This window comes from Rhinopithecus bieti, unplaced genomic scaffold, assembly GCF_001698545.2.
Source record: "Rhinopithecus bieti isolate Rb0 unplaced genomic scaffold, ASM169854v2 scaffold_3040, whole genome shotgun sequence".
In the NCBI taxonomy this organism is placed as follows: domain Eukaryota; kingdom Metazoa; phylum Chordata; class Mammalia; order Primates; family Cercopithecidae; genus Rhinopithecus; species Rhinopithecus bieti.
Window position 1 is genome coordinate 1,503,615 of NW_016804657.1, and position 13,659 is coordinate 1,517,273.

Sequence of the window (13,659 nt, forward strand, 5' to 3'; positions counted from 1 at the left end):
CCTTGTTTCCCTTTACGGCAATCGCGAAAGTGTCGTGAACGTGCTGCCGCCGATCAGTCATCCAGTCGGCTGGAGTCGGAGGTGGTATCTCTAGGGGTGTGCTTGTTGGGGTCAGGGTAAGGCTGCGGGACGCGGTCACCCGGCGTGAAGGATTTGAAGGGCGTTGTAGGGGCCGGTGGAGAAAGGACTGGATGCTCTGGGGCGGGTCATTAGGATATAGCTGTGTATGGACTCGCGCGAGGCGAACGCCGTCCTTCTTCCTGGCGCAGGGTGGCCTCGCGCGCGGGGTTGTGGGGAGGCGAGGGTCGACTGCCCCCTTGCTCCTCTGTGGAGACATTGGGGTGGCGGAGCGCCGGCGCGGGAGCCGGGGGAGCTGTTGTATGGGAGCCGAAGGTAGGGGTGGGAAGAACCATGGAGGGCCAGCGCTGAGCGGGCCGAGGGCTGGGAGCGCTACCCATGCGGAACGGACCTTGCCTATCAGGTCCACACCCTCCTGCCCGAATGCTGGCAAGTCCACACACCGTGTGGCATCCTCTGCCGGGTTTGCCTCCCCTTAGGAATGCGGTGCTGATGTTTGGCTGGGACTCGATTCTGGTCAGCAACTTTTTTAGAAATTTCAGCCTATATTGATAAGCTGTGAGACTGCTAGCCGGCGTTTATTTCAGCAGTAGTCTTGCAAGGAGAAATAACCAGAAGAGTTGCTGGTGTTTGCCAGTATTCCCAGAAACACTGCATGAATGGCATCTTTACATTTAGCCGTGTTTAACTTGTTTTCTCCAGTTCAGTGCTTGGCATTTTGGTGTCATTTTTGCCATTTTGCATCATTAGTATTGAATATATAATTTTGCTTGGAAGTCTTTTAGTTAATCAGTAAATCCGTAGTATAATAGTAGGCAAATTCATAGTTGTCTTTCAACAAATGTTAGTGCCTTGTATTGTATGTGGACAAAGAATAAAGATGTATTTCCTACTCGAACTATTAGGAATATGTCCAGTCCGTAGATGTTGAGTTGAACGATTTATAACACAAGTTAGACTTTGGTAAGGGCATTTAGAGCATTACTAATTTAGAGCCATTGCCATTCACATAAAATTCAAGATTGAAGTTCTGAAAGTATTTATTTGCCTGTTCGTTTTATGCTGAGAAAAACTAGTTAAAGCCCCCTGCACAACTTGTCTTTCCAACACTTCTAAGAAATAAATTAGGTAAATCTACCTTGTATTAACACCAATTACATTTTATTGCACAATTTCTTTGTTTTCTAGGCTGCAGATTTGTTTTTTAAGCTGGCTAAAGGTGATGTTCTTTTTGAGGGTCATGCTGTGTTATTTTTTTAAGAGACTAGAAAAATAACCTATAAAATGCCAAGCTTTTGCTGATTTTTGTGTTGTGTGTGTGTGTTTTTTAAGGGGGAAGAAAGCTATTTCCTCTTTTAAGGAGTGCAAGATTTCACTTCAGCAAAACGCTAGATCTAAATTATGTTACACAGCCCTGTTTTTGCTTCCGAGTCTGCTGAAAAGGCTTTTGTTTTTGTAAACTTGCTCTATGTATCACTTGTTAAATAATGCTGAACTTAATCCTGTGATCCTATTAGTTTTCTTTTCCTTTTTTTCCCCTCCTTTCTTTCCTTGTTCTTTATAATTTGCCCTTCCTTTCTGCTAGTGTTGCCATGAGTATTTTTCTTTAGGTAGCCAATTACCTGTGAAAAGACTGTAAACATACTGCTGAATCAGTACAGATCAAAACTTGGCACCCTTAGACATGGCAGGGATGGACATTCTGGAATTTCACACAACAGGTTGTATATTGTGTAAGCTTACCTTATGCACTGCTCAGAAGTTAGAGTTTTGTTTTTTGTTTTTTTTTTTCAATGTGGTACTTGTCAGCCGTTCCCCATGCTAAAGTCCACACAGGAATAATGTATCCAGTATACCATTATCCTCAGCTGATATAAATGCAGCCATTGTGCATGATATACTTTTTTAGTAAAGGTATTAATTAAATATCTCTGATTATACTTTTCTACCTTTTTTGGATTTTCCGCATAAATATTTAGCTTGCACAAAGAAAATTCTTTGTCAGACCGTATGTGTTTTCCTAGTTCTCCTCTGGACTTACAAAACAGTTTGTTGATAGCATTCATAACTTAGCCGTTTATGAAACCCCACCCTCCCCCTTTTGAGCTTCTTAAATGTATGGAATGGTATATTTCAGTCTTTTTGTTTCCTCAGAGTCTGGAACAACTAAGTGTTTATTAAATACTAGACAAGTAATATTTGTTAATTGTTCAGTAAGTACTGGTTACCTACTAGTAGGGTGTGGTGGCACACGCCCGTAATCCTAGCTACTCTGTGGCTGAAACACAAGAATTGCTTGAACCCAGGAAGAGGAGGTTGCAGTAAGCCAAGATCGCGGTACTGCCTCCAGCCTGTGCTACAGAGCGAGATCCTGTCTCAAAAAAATTAAATTAAATTAGATTAAAATAAGTATTGATTATCTACTTAGTGCTAAGTATGGTATGAGCTTGTGGGAAAAGAATGTTAACAAGACAGGCTTTGGCCCATGCACTTGTGGAGTATACAAAACAGTGTGGGAGAAAGACCAAAAAAAAAAAAAAAAATCAAACAAAAATAGTTCAAAGTGTGATGAGTGCTTTAAAGGGAGCAGAGCACTGGAGCCAGATTTTAACAGAGGAGGGGAGTTACTGATTACAAGTGCAAAGGCTGCAATAGCTATAGGACTGTGACAGTATTATTATGAACTGACTTACAGCATTACAGCTGATGGGAATTTTATACAGTTTAAAATATTCACTTTTGCTCTTATGATATATGAAAACATACCCTCAGTGAACAAATAATTTTGGCTGTATTCTAAAGTTACAGTTTTCTTTATAAGCACGTCAGTTGCTTTCCATTACATCCAAGTAAAAATCACAACTCTGCATTAATTCTCCAAACTTCATTTTATCCCATTCTTCCATCTGGTTTACTCCTGTCCATCCGTGGTGATCTCTCTTGTACCTGAGCCAGACAAACTCTTTACTGTCTCAGGGTGTATTCCATTTTCTTGGATTATTCTTCCTCCTGCTCTCCTAAAATGTTTGGCTCCTTGTTTTCCTCTGAGCTTGGTATAAAAGCTACTTGAAGACTTCACCCTATTTAAAATGTGTACCCCCAGCTATTTTCTAGCTTGGCACTTTGTTTTCCTCATAGTGCCTATCACAGTGTGTAATTTTTTTATTTGCTTGTTTACTAGTTTTTATTTATTTTCCCACTGGACATAGGAGATGGGATCATGTCAGCCTCATTCACTGCATTTATATGTTGGCTGAGTGCATTGGAAACTTGTAATCTATTTTCTTATAAAAACTAATACGACTGGTGGCTAGGTTTCTGAGCTAGCCAGCAATAATTTTAATTTCTTACTTTTTTTTTTCTTTTTGTTACTTATACTGTGGTAAGAAAAGGACATTTTCTGCTCATCCTTTTGGTCATAGGCCTGACTCCATATAAAAATTACAGCTGGCTAGAAAACTTTTGGGTCTTTTGTTTGTTTTGAGACATGATTTTGCTCTGTTGCCCAGGCTGCAGTACAGTGGCATGATCATGGCTCACTGTAGCCTCAACCCCCAGGGGTCAAGCAATCCTTCCAACTCAGCCTCCCAAGTAGCTGGGACTGCAGGTACAGGCCAGCATGCCAAGCTAATTTTTTTGTATAGATGTGGTTTTGCCATGTTTCCCAGGCTGGTCTTAAACTCCTGAGCTCAGGTGATCCACCTGCCTCAACCTTCCGGAGTGCTGGGATTACAGGCAATGAGCCACTGTTCCCAACATAGAATAATTTTTTAATATTCTCATTCGTTCGTGTATTCCCATCCCACATCCGTTTTTCCTTTCTCGCCACATTGTCCTGATCTTCCTATTGTAGCCACCTACCTACCCTATGCAGCTCCATTGAGATATGCTTGCTTTTAATTTGCTAAAATTCAGAAGTTCCTGTTTTTTTCTGTAATGGTTTTCATGGTAAAAGACCCTGGATCTCAGATATGACAGAAGGAAGAGTGGAGATGAACCTGTGGTAGTGACTGCAAACTCTGTATCTGTATGTATGTGTTGAAAGTAAAGTAGCCATCTGTAGGTCAGAGACTACATGTATCTGAATTTATATTTGCAGTGTTATTGTTAATAGCTTCACAGAGACATTGTTGCTGCAATGTTGGCAAAGAAAACCTTCAAAACCTCATTGCCTCTTTTCATGTATAAATTTATACAGTGGCTAGATCTGGAAAGGTTTGTCAAAATGTAGATTTTTGTAAAAGAGAAATAGAAGGTTAAAAAACCATCTAGGTCGCAGAGGGGAACAACTGAGAGGGGAAGTATCCGTTTATCAACTAGTCCTGCCAAATGCTCAAACTTAAAACCATTAGGATCAGTTGCTTATAGCTATTCAATGCCAAAAGCAGGCTAGCACTCATCTTTTTTTTTTCTTTTTCTTTTTTACAGTAAGAGAATAGAATACTGCAACAGTAAAATACAAATGGAATTAACTAAATGTTTAATTCCCATTTCAAGTGGAATTCCATAAGAGCTATCGTTTACCAAATATGAAAATATATCATTGCTTGACTATAGAAAATTTGGCTACTATGAAGCTAAGTGTATTGGTGGTTATTGATCTTTCATTTGATCTAAAGTAATCTTGTCACCAGTTATTTAATATTATATAAACATTACTTTAAAACAGTTTTAATCAGTAACTTTGTGATACACTTGTGTGAAAGAATTCCTCAAAATGTAAGGAATTAGCTTTGATTTTTCTCCTTGATTTGAAATATTAATTTTTTGGGTTTTTTTGTTTGTTTGTTTGTTTTAAGACAAGTCTCACTTTGTCGCTCAGGCTGGAATGCAGTAGTGCGATCTCGGCTCACTGCAACCTCCACCTCCCGGGGTCAAGCAATTCTCCTGCCTCAGCCTTCTGAGTAGCTGGGATTACAGGTGCCTGCCACCACACCCGGCTAATTTTGTATTTTAGTAGAGACGGGGTTTCACCATGTTGGCCAGGCTGGTCTTGAACTCCTGACCTCAGGTGATCCGCCTGCCTCAGCCTCCCAAAGTGCTGGGATTACAGACGTGAGCCACCCTGCCCGGTGAAATATTAAATATTTTTATTTCAGGGCACCTCAGTTGGTTAAATTGTGACACTGATGAGTCTCTTGAGATTTTTGAAAATTTATTTAAGGGCATTAACTTGACTATAATGACTATTTTCTAAACCAAATATTGAGATACGTGATTGACAGAGGTCATTCACCTTAGGTCATTAGTAACATTGAAATTTTGGAATTTGATATTTATGGGGATATAGGAAAAAAGTTCTGGTCTGTATGTGACACCAATATTGTGTTCACATGTCCATACTAGGCTATGGGGTGAGTGTCCCCCTGGCCAGTACCTACTTGTCCATGTGGTTACTCATGAGCTGAGTGCCTACATTACATGTTTTGTGGCATGTGACCCTGTGGCCCACTTCTCAGAATGCACATGTGGCCTGGGTTCATAGTCCTCTAGCCATGGCCCGGTCTCAGTTCAGTGCCTTCCATCCTGGGCAGCAGGAGCACCATGCTCCAGTCTACCACAGCTGCCTCTGGGCCTTGGCCTGGCTTCACTGCATTCCAGGGACTATGTGCTGCCTCCCCTCCACCCCAGACGGGGGAACCTGCCGCTCTCAGGACCACCCTGCAAAGGCAGAATAAACCAGCAAAAATAGTTAAAAGGGACAACTGAGCATGTTTTGATAGTAGATCCATTGTTGAGATGTCCTAAACCCATACCATTTCTGGGACTTTGATCTTGCTTTATGGATAGTTTCCAACCAGAAGATCAAAGTATACCTATGCCACTAATCTTTTTGTTCTATTAAGCTTCTTTCTTTCTTTCTTTCTTTCTTTTCTTTCTTTTCTTTCTTTTCTTTCTTTTCTTTCTTTTTTCTTTTCTTTCTTTTCTTTCTTTTCTTTCTTTTCTTTCTTTTCTTTCTTTTCTTTCTTTTCTTTCTTTTCTTTCTTTCTTTCTTTCTTTCTTTCTTTCTTTCTTTCTTTCTTTCTTTCTTTCTTTCTTTCTTTCTTTCTTTTTAAATAATCTTATGGTCTCTGTTCCTCCTTCTCCTAACTATGGTAAGTTTCTCACAAGGTTCTTTATTCATTTTTTTCTTTCCATGCTTAATCCTTTTGAGAACTTTTCTACTTCCTAGTTTTTAACCAGACTAGCTTTTAAGTTGAGTACCTGAACTTTTCACTCTTACCAAAACTCCAGTTTTTCGATTTTGTCTAAAACATCTCTACTTAAAAGTATATATATATATTCCCTTCCTACCCTCGTCCCTAGTTCCCTTTCACCCCCTGCACCCTAGAAGTCAAAAAATAACAAACTGATTTTCTTTTCCAGCTTGCCCTTTTGACAACAGTACCAGTAATCTCTAGCAGTTGACTCTTTTTTTCTTGTTTCCTCACCTCTCATATCTAATTCTTAAGTACTTTCTGCTGAATCTTCCATCTAAATAGAAATTACTTACAGATTTGACTGTCTTTTATATTTTCATTTTTACCATCCTATATAGGCCCTCACCACTTCAAACCATTGAGATCACTGTAGTTACTAATTTTTAATTGTTCTCACTATTTTCTCCATTCTGATTCATCTTGAAAATACTCTTGTATTTCCTCATGCTACTTGATTACTTATAATTGTTACCTCTAATCTTTTCTAAATGAAATACAAATACTTCAGGGATTAAACTCAAGGTCCTTTATCAGCAGTCATCACTTGACCCACTTTTACTTTTTTTCCTTGTACTTCCTCAGTTCATCAGGACACTCTGCTAATACATATATACTGTCTTAAAGTTAATTTTTTTGATTGTTTATCTCCACCGAGAATACCATCTATATTCGTTTTTACTGATAAGAAGTTTTATGTTTTGGTTTAGTTTAAACAGAAACCCTATGTTTGTTTGAATACTTATTTGGTTTAGTTTAAACAGAAACCCTGTGTTTGTTTGACTACTACTTACCAGCTGTGTGATTTGGACAAGTTAATTAGCCTCACTGAGCCTTAGTTTATTTTTCTGTAAAAATGGGGATAATTAATAGTCCTTGCCTTCTAGGGTGGTTATGAGGATTAAAGGAGTTAGTATATGAAAAGTGCTTAAGTTTTGTAATATGAAGGGCATGCCCGACAAATGTTAGTTATTACCATTAAATAAAAATCTAGTTTAAGACTCATTCAAGTCATTCCTCTGATACTAATACTGATTTGCTAGCCTTGAGACCTCAGTTTCCATATATGTGTAATGATGAGATGATTTCTAACATTTGTTGCATTATACAACTGAAAACTGTGTGAGATCGAAAAAGAATATGAGCTTCAAAGTCAGACAAGCTATCGGATAATAGTAAGTGTACTACTATTAAAGGCTCTTACTGTTTTTTGCTTAAAGTTGAGGTTATACACTTTCAATAAGAACTAGAACCAAAATCAGGTCCCTACTTTTCTGGTCCTGTTTGATACTTACTACTTTATTGACAATTTGATTTTTTTGTTTCCTTATTTGTTAATATTGGCATAAGATGTAAATAGTGGCTGACAAGTGTATTTTTTATTTTTATTTTTATTTTTTTTAGGTAAGCACCAGCCACAAAATCCTACAAAAGAAGTAAATTACTGTCTTTAAATACTAAAAAAAAAAACAAGATCCATGAGTGGGCATCGATCAACAAGGAAAAGATGTGGAGATTCTCACCCAGAGTCCCCAGTGGGCTTCGGGCATATGAGTACTACAGGATGTGTATTAAGTAAATTGTTTCATTTACCAACACCACCATTGTCAAGGCACCAACTAAAGCGGCTAGAAGAACACAGATATCAAAGTGCTGGACGGTCCCTGCTTGAGCCCTTAATGCAAGGGTATTGGGAATGGCTCGTTAGAAGAGTTCCCTCCTGGATTGCCCCAAATCTCATCACCATCATTGGACTGTCGATAAACATCTGTACAACTATTTTATTAGTCTTCTACTGCCCTACAGCTACAGAGCAGGTAAGAGTTTCTTAACAGATCTCAATATTTGCTGTATACCAAAAACATTGTAATTGGGATCTTGGGGTCATTTTAACCAAAGATAAAGTAATCTGACAGCTATCTGTTGATTGTTTTAAAATATCACACACACTGTGATAAAGCTTGTAAGTACAACCTACACACTTGCTTATTAGAAACCAGAAGCAAAGGGTAGACTGTGATCCTAGTAGTTAAATTAATGTTAGCAGGGATTAATATGTAAAATGTTCCCTTTAAAGTCACTAAATCTCAATTTTTTACAAAAAAGTTTTTCATTCTTTTAAATGGTAGAATAAAGTCTTAGCAAAAAAAAAAAAAACTGAGAAAAGTCTCTGGTATTTAGTATGGCATGACTGTAAACTAGCCTTATCAAAAGGTTTTTTTTCCATTCTCGTGAGAAGTTTTAAATTACCTTTCTCTCCCCCTTTAAACATGTATGCCTGATGGACTTCAGGTATATGGCTTATTATTCTAACAATTGTGACAAAGGAAGTATAAGAAAAAGTCAATATAATGTATTTCCTATTCCATATCTTGCTCTGGCTACCATTAAGAAAGGATGCATGCTATTGCTTACAAAGACTCACACAGGCCTTCTCAGATCCAAGCCTCTCTTCTACTGTTACCCTCTATTACCCTCTGTACTCATTACTTGAAACCAAAACTAGAACTCTTTCTCAGAATAGATAATTGATATTTATTTCTTTGGTTTTAAAATGTCCTTACCAAAACATGAACTAAGCTAGTTAGGTAGATGAGAGAATTATAAGCATTTGTTCTGCCTGTATTAGGTAGACTGATCAGTTTCTGGTAATTCAAGACAATAGAAGGTAATTCTAACTAAACATGTCAGAGTGACTGAGCTAAATGAGACGATAATGGCCACAACGTTCCTTACCTTGTTTTAAGCTTGAAGTAATTTTTTTAAGTAATCTTCTAGATTATTTGTCCTTTGAGATAAAATTACCACCATTCAACCCTCTATTCTTTTCTGTTTTCATCAATTTGTCTGTTGCCATAGGTTAAATTAAGTCATTAAAGTGAATGGCTATTGAGGGTCACAGTTACCCACAGAACATGTGATTTCTGTCATTTTCCAGGTTTTCGTTTCCCATCACCCTTAGTTCCTCTTTTACAAATACAGTCCGTACAGATTTTATAGATGTAAAATCTGGTTTCTCCTCATCTTTCTCATCTTTTTTTTTTTTTTTTTTGAGACAGGGTCTCCGTCTGTCACCCAGGCTGGAGTGCAGTGGCGCTGTGTTGGCTCACTGCAATTTCCTCCTCGGGGGTTTAAGCAATTCTCCCGCCTCAGCCTCCCAAGTAACTGGGATCACAGGCCCACACCACCACGCCTAGCTAATTTTTTAATTTGTAGTAGAGACAGGGTTTCACCTTGCTGGTCAGGCTGGTCTGGAACTCCTGACTTCAGGTGATCCACCAACCTTGGCCTCCCAAAGTGCTGGGATTACAGTGAGCAACCAATACAAAACCAGTGCATTATTTAAATGTGTCCTTGGATTCTTTATCACATATCCTTTAAATTGTTTCACTTGAGGCTTTTCTGAGAATTTGACTGCCACTGCCAGAAGAGTTTGGTCCAAATCACACAAATCATTAGAGATACAGTAGAACAACAGGGAGGTGGGTTGATTCCAATGGAAGACCTCCAGTACTAAACTAGTTCTAGGATGGGGATCACGGAGTGAGAGCAGGTTCAAGGATAGTTCAGCCACTGATAGTCATTTATTGAACACCCCAGAGTATATCAGGTAATGTGTTCCCCTATAATACTTTTTCTTGGCCTCTGTTCTTAAGTGATTTGGAATATATGACTAACCCAGGAATTAGTTAAATCTTTAGGGAGACTTCCAGAATGGAAGCTATTCTTTTCACTAGTTGTAATGGTTCACAGTTGCTGCTAGGAGGAATCAAGGTGGGGTATAACTGAGCTGCTGTTTGTTTCTCTGCAAAGGAAGGTAATGTCCTACAGTGGAGATACCTGGATGCATCTTCAGCTACAAGGTAGCTATCCTTATTAGGCTCAAAGCAGAATGCATTGAAATAGGTCTTGGTTGTTTTCTGTGACAAGCTGTTATTATCTCTGTGATCTTCAGTAAGATATGTAAATTCTCTAAGTCACCTTCTTTAAATCTTATTTTGTGGTATGACGATCATACATTCAGAGTAACTAACATATAATGTTCAAAATAGTAGATGGTTGTTGTTTCATTGATCAGAAAGATTAGGTATATAATCTGTTCTTCCACAGTCACCTTCCCATTCGTGATTTCCTCTAATAATACATAATATGTCCAGTCACAAATTCATCTAAGTCCTTATTTCTTTTATATTTTTCTTAATCATCATGTTGGAGTCAGAGAATTTCATAAATTTTATCACCCAGGGAAATTCTCTTTCGTTGTATCTCTGATTCTTTTGGGCCTTATGCCAGTGGATGATCATTAAGTTTCATGTCTACTTGTATAGTATTACGAACTTCCATTTATTTTTTATGTAACTAATTTTTTTTAATGTATTAGAGTTTCAGACACCAACCTTTCTGGTAGAAAGGAAGGTCATTATTATAATAGTTTAAGCTCAGTTTGTTTCTTTTCTTAGAAAAAGCAATCTTCCTAGTAGATAAGAAAATAAGTTAGTCTTTACTTTTCACATTCTTAAGGTAGAAATACAGACTTCTCTCTTTTTGTATGGAGAGCCAAAATTTCCCCTTGATCTGTTCATTACTCAGTATTTAAACTTCATTAGCTAGTAGCTTTAGTTTTAGTGTCGTAAGTTAATTTGGAATTTCTCTTGTAACTTGGTACATATATACTTGTGTTCACCTTGCCACCATCCACAAAAAGAGTCGGACTCTGTAAAATATTTGTAGAGATTTATTCTGAAATATGAGTGACCCTGGCCTGTGACACAGCCCTCAGGAGGTCCTGAGAACGTGCCCAAGGTAGTTGGAGCACAGCTTGGGTTTTTTTTTTTTTTTGGTTTTTTTTTTTGAGACGGAGTCTCGCTCTGTCGCCAGGCTGGAGTGCAGTGGCTCAATCTCAGTTCGCTGCAACCTCCACCTCTCTCTCTGGTTCAAGCGATTCTCCTGCCTCAGCCTCCCGAATACAGGACTACAGGCGTGTGCTGCCACACCCAGCTAATTTTTGTATTTTTAGCAGAGGTAGGTTTTCACCATGTTGGCCAGAATGATCTCAATCTTTTGTTCTTGTAATCCACCCGCCTTGGCCTCCCCGAATGCTGGGATTACAGGTGTGTGCCACCGCACCCGGCCAGCTTGGTATTATACATTTTAGAGAGGTGTGAGACATCAATCAAATACATTTAAGAAATACATTGGTTTGGTCCAGAAAGGCGGGACAACTCAGAGTGGAAGGGCTTTCAGGCTGTAGTTGAATTTAAACATTTTCTGGCTGAGTTTGTCTGAAGATCTGGGATTGATAGAAAGGGAATATTCAGGTTAAGATAAAGATTGTGGAGACCAAAGTTCTTTTGAAGTCTTATAGTGACTGTCCTTAGAGACAATAGATGACAAACGTTTCCCTTTCAGATCTTAATTAATCTCTTTAGGATTGGGACGGTCTGGAAGAAAAGATATAGCTTTTTTAATAGAGGTTCTTTACAGATGCAAATTTCCCCTATAAAGAACAGCTTTGCAGGGNAAGATCTGGGATTGATAGAAAGGGAATATTCAGGTTAAGATAAAGATTGTGGAGACCAAAGTTCTTTTGAAGTCTTATAGTGACTGTCCTTAGAGACAATAGATGACAAACGTTTCCCTTTCAGATCTTAATTAATCTCTTTAGGATTGGGACGGTCTGGAAGAAAAAGATATAGCTTTTTTAATAGAGGTTCTTTACAGATGCAAATTTCCCCCTATAAAGAACAGCTTTGCAGGGCCATATCAAAATATGACCAAGAAACATGTTTTGGGGTAAAATATTTTGATTTTCTTCCTTGTCTTGTAATGTTATTCCAGAGTCAGGTTGGAAAGTAAATCAAGATATATAGGGTTAAATAAAACCCATCTGATGAGAATATATGATTTGTAGGGCATGACTCCCCAGACCCCTTAGATACAAATTTGGGCAAGGTAAAAAATCAACGGTTTAGTCCTCATCACAAAAGACAGATAAAGGAAGTTGGTGTTAACCTGTATTATACCCTTAAAAACCAGAAATGCCATTACCAAAAAGAGTTCTGTCAAGTTTCAATATAACTTTTGAAATATCGTGAGTTGTTTAAATGCTCATTTGTTTTGTTTTATATTGCTAGTTTTAATGCTTTTGATTCACCTCACTAAAAAATAACTTGTTAGATTTTTTTTTGGCATAGAAAAGTGAGAAAAAAATTAAAATGGCACATTGCCTATAATTTCACTGTCCAGTTAACTTATGTTGACATTGAAAAGTGAAGGGGAAAATAATTACATAGAAAAATTCAAAGAGTGGCATAAAACAGAAAGTAAAATCTTCCCTATCTGCCTTTCCTTCCTATGCCTCACCCTAAGCCCTCTCCTCGAATGTAATAAAGTTTAACAGTGTTTTTGTGTGACAAATCACACCCTAAATTTTATTGAATAGAAAAAGCAACATGCGGAACACACAGTACACCATTTAGAAATTGTTTAAAATATGCAACATAAGCCTTTATTGTTTAGGATTGCATATATATGTAATCAAGTCTAAAGGCAAACATGGGAATAATAAAGACTAAATTCAGGTTAGTGGGTACTTTTAGGGGGAGATTGCATGATGGATTGGAGAGAGCTGTTCATGCTGCTTCAATTATGCTTTTTAAGCTGAGAGGTTTCTCAAGGGTGTTCATCATATTTTTAAAACTTTTTGTATGTTTGAAATAGTAATAAAACTCATATTGTACCTGCCCATATATATGCCCGCCAAAATCTTAGGAGTATTTTTTTCCTTTTAGTTGACACATAATAATTATATATGAGATACTGTGTTATATTTTAAAACACATATACAGTGTATAATGATCAAATCAGGGTAATTATATCTATCACCTCAAACATTTATTTATTTGTGTTAATATTCCAGATCCTCTCTTCTCGCTTTTTGAAAATATGCAGTACATTATTGTTAGCTATATTCAGCCTATATTGCTGTAGAGCACTAGAACTTATTCCTCCTACATAGCTGTAACTTTGCATCTGTTAAACAACCTGTCCCTATCCTCTCCTCCCCTCCTCCTTACCCGTCCCAGTCTCTTGTAACCACAATTCTTCCCTGTACTTCTGTGAGCTTTTTTTTTTTTTTTTTCGCTCCTGCGTGTAAGAACTTGCAGTATTTATCTTTCTGTGCTTGATTTATTTCACTTAATGTGATGTCTTCCAGGCTTATCTGTGTTGCTGGGAATAACAGGATTTCATTTTTCTTTATGGCTGAATAGTATTCCATTATGTATATTTACCACATTCCTTATTCATTCCTTTGTTAATAGATGTTTAAGTTGATTCTATATCTTGGTTATTGTAAATAGTGCTGTAATAAACATGGGGGTGC

The 13,659-nt window shown here is 37.8% G+C and overlaps 1 protein-coding gene across 6 annotated transcripts in view; it reads left to right on the top strand.

Moving 5' to 3' along the window:
• The window catches only part of CEPT1 (choline/ethanolamine phosphotransferase 1), a 46,298-nt gene that overhangs the window by 566 nt on the left and 32,073 nt on the right, over positions 1–13,659 (top strand). The window contains exons 1-2 of one of the 6 annotated variants that reach the window (XM_017869642.1): positions 2–81; positions 7,680–8,092. In XM_017869642.1, coding sequence (XP_017725131.1) covers positions 7,754–8,092 — 339 coding nt within the window. In that variant the 5' untranslated portion in view covers positions 2–81; positions 7,680–7,753. Of the gene's footprint in view, position 1; positions 394–6,725; positions 7,451–7,679; positions 8,093–13,659 lie in introns of those variants that run through there. The other 5 variants (XM_017869641.1, XM_017869646.1, XM_017869644.1 and 2 more) reach the window with 5 other exon arrangements.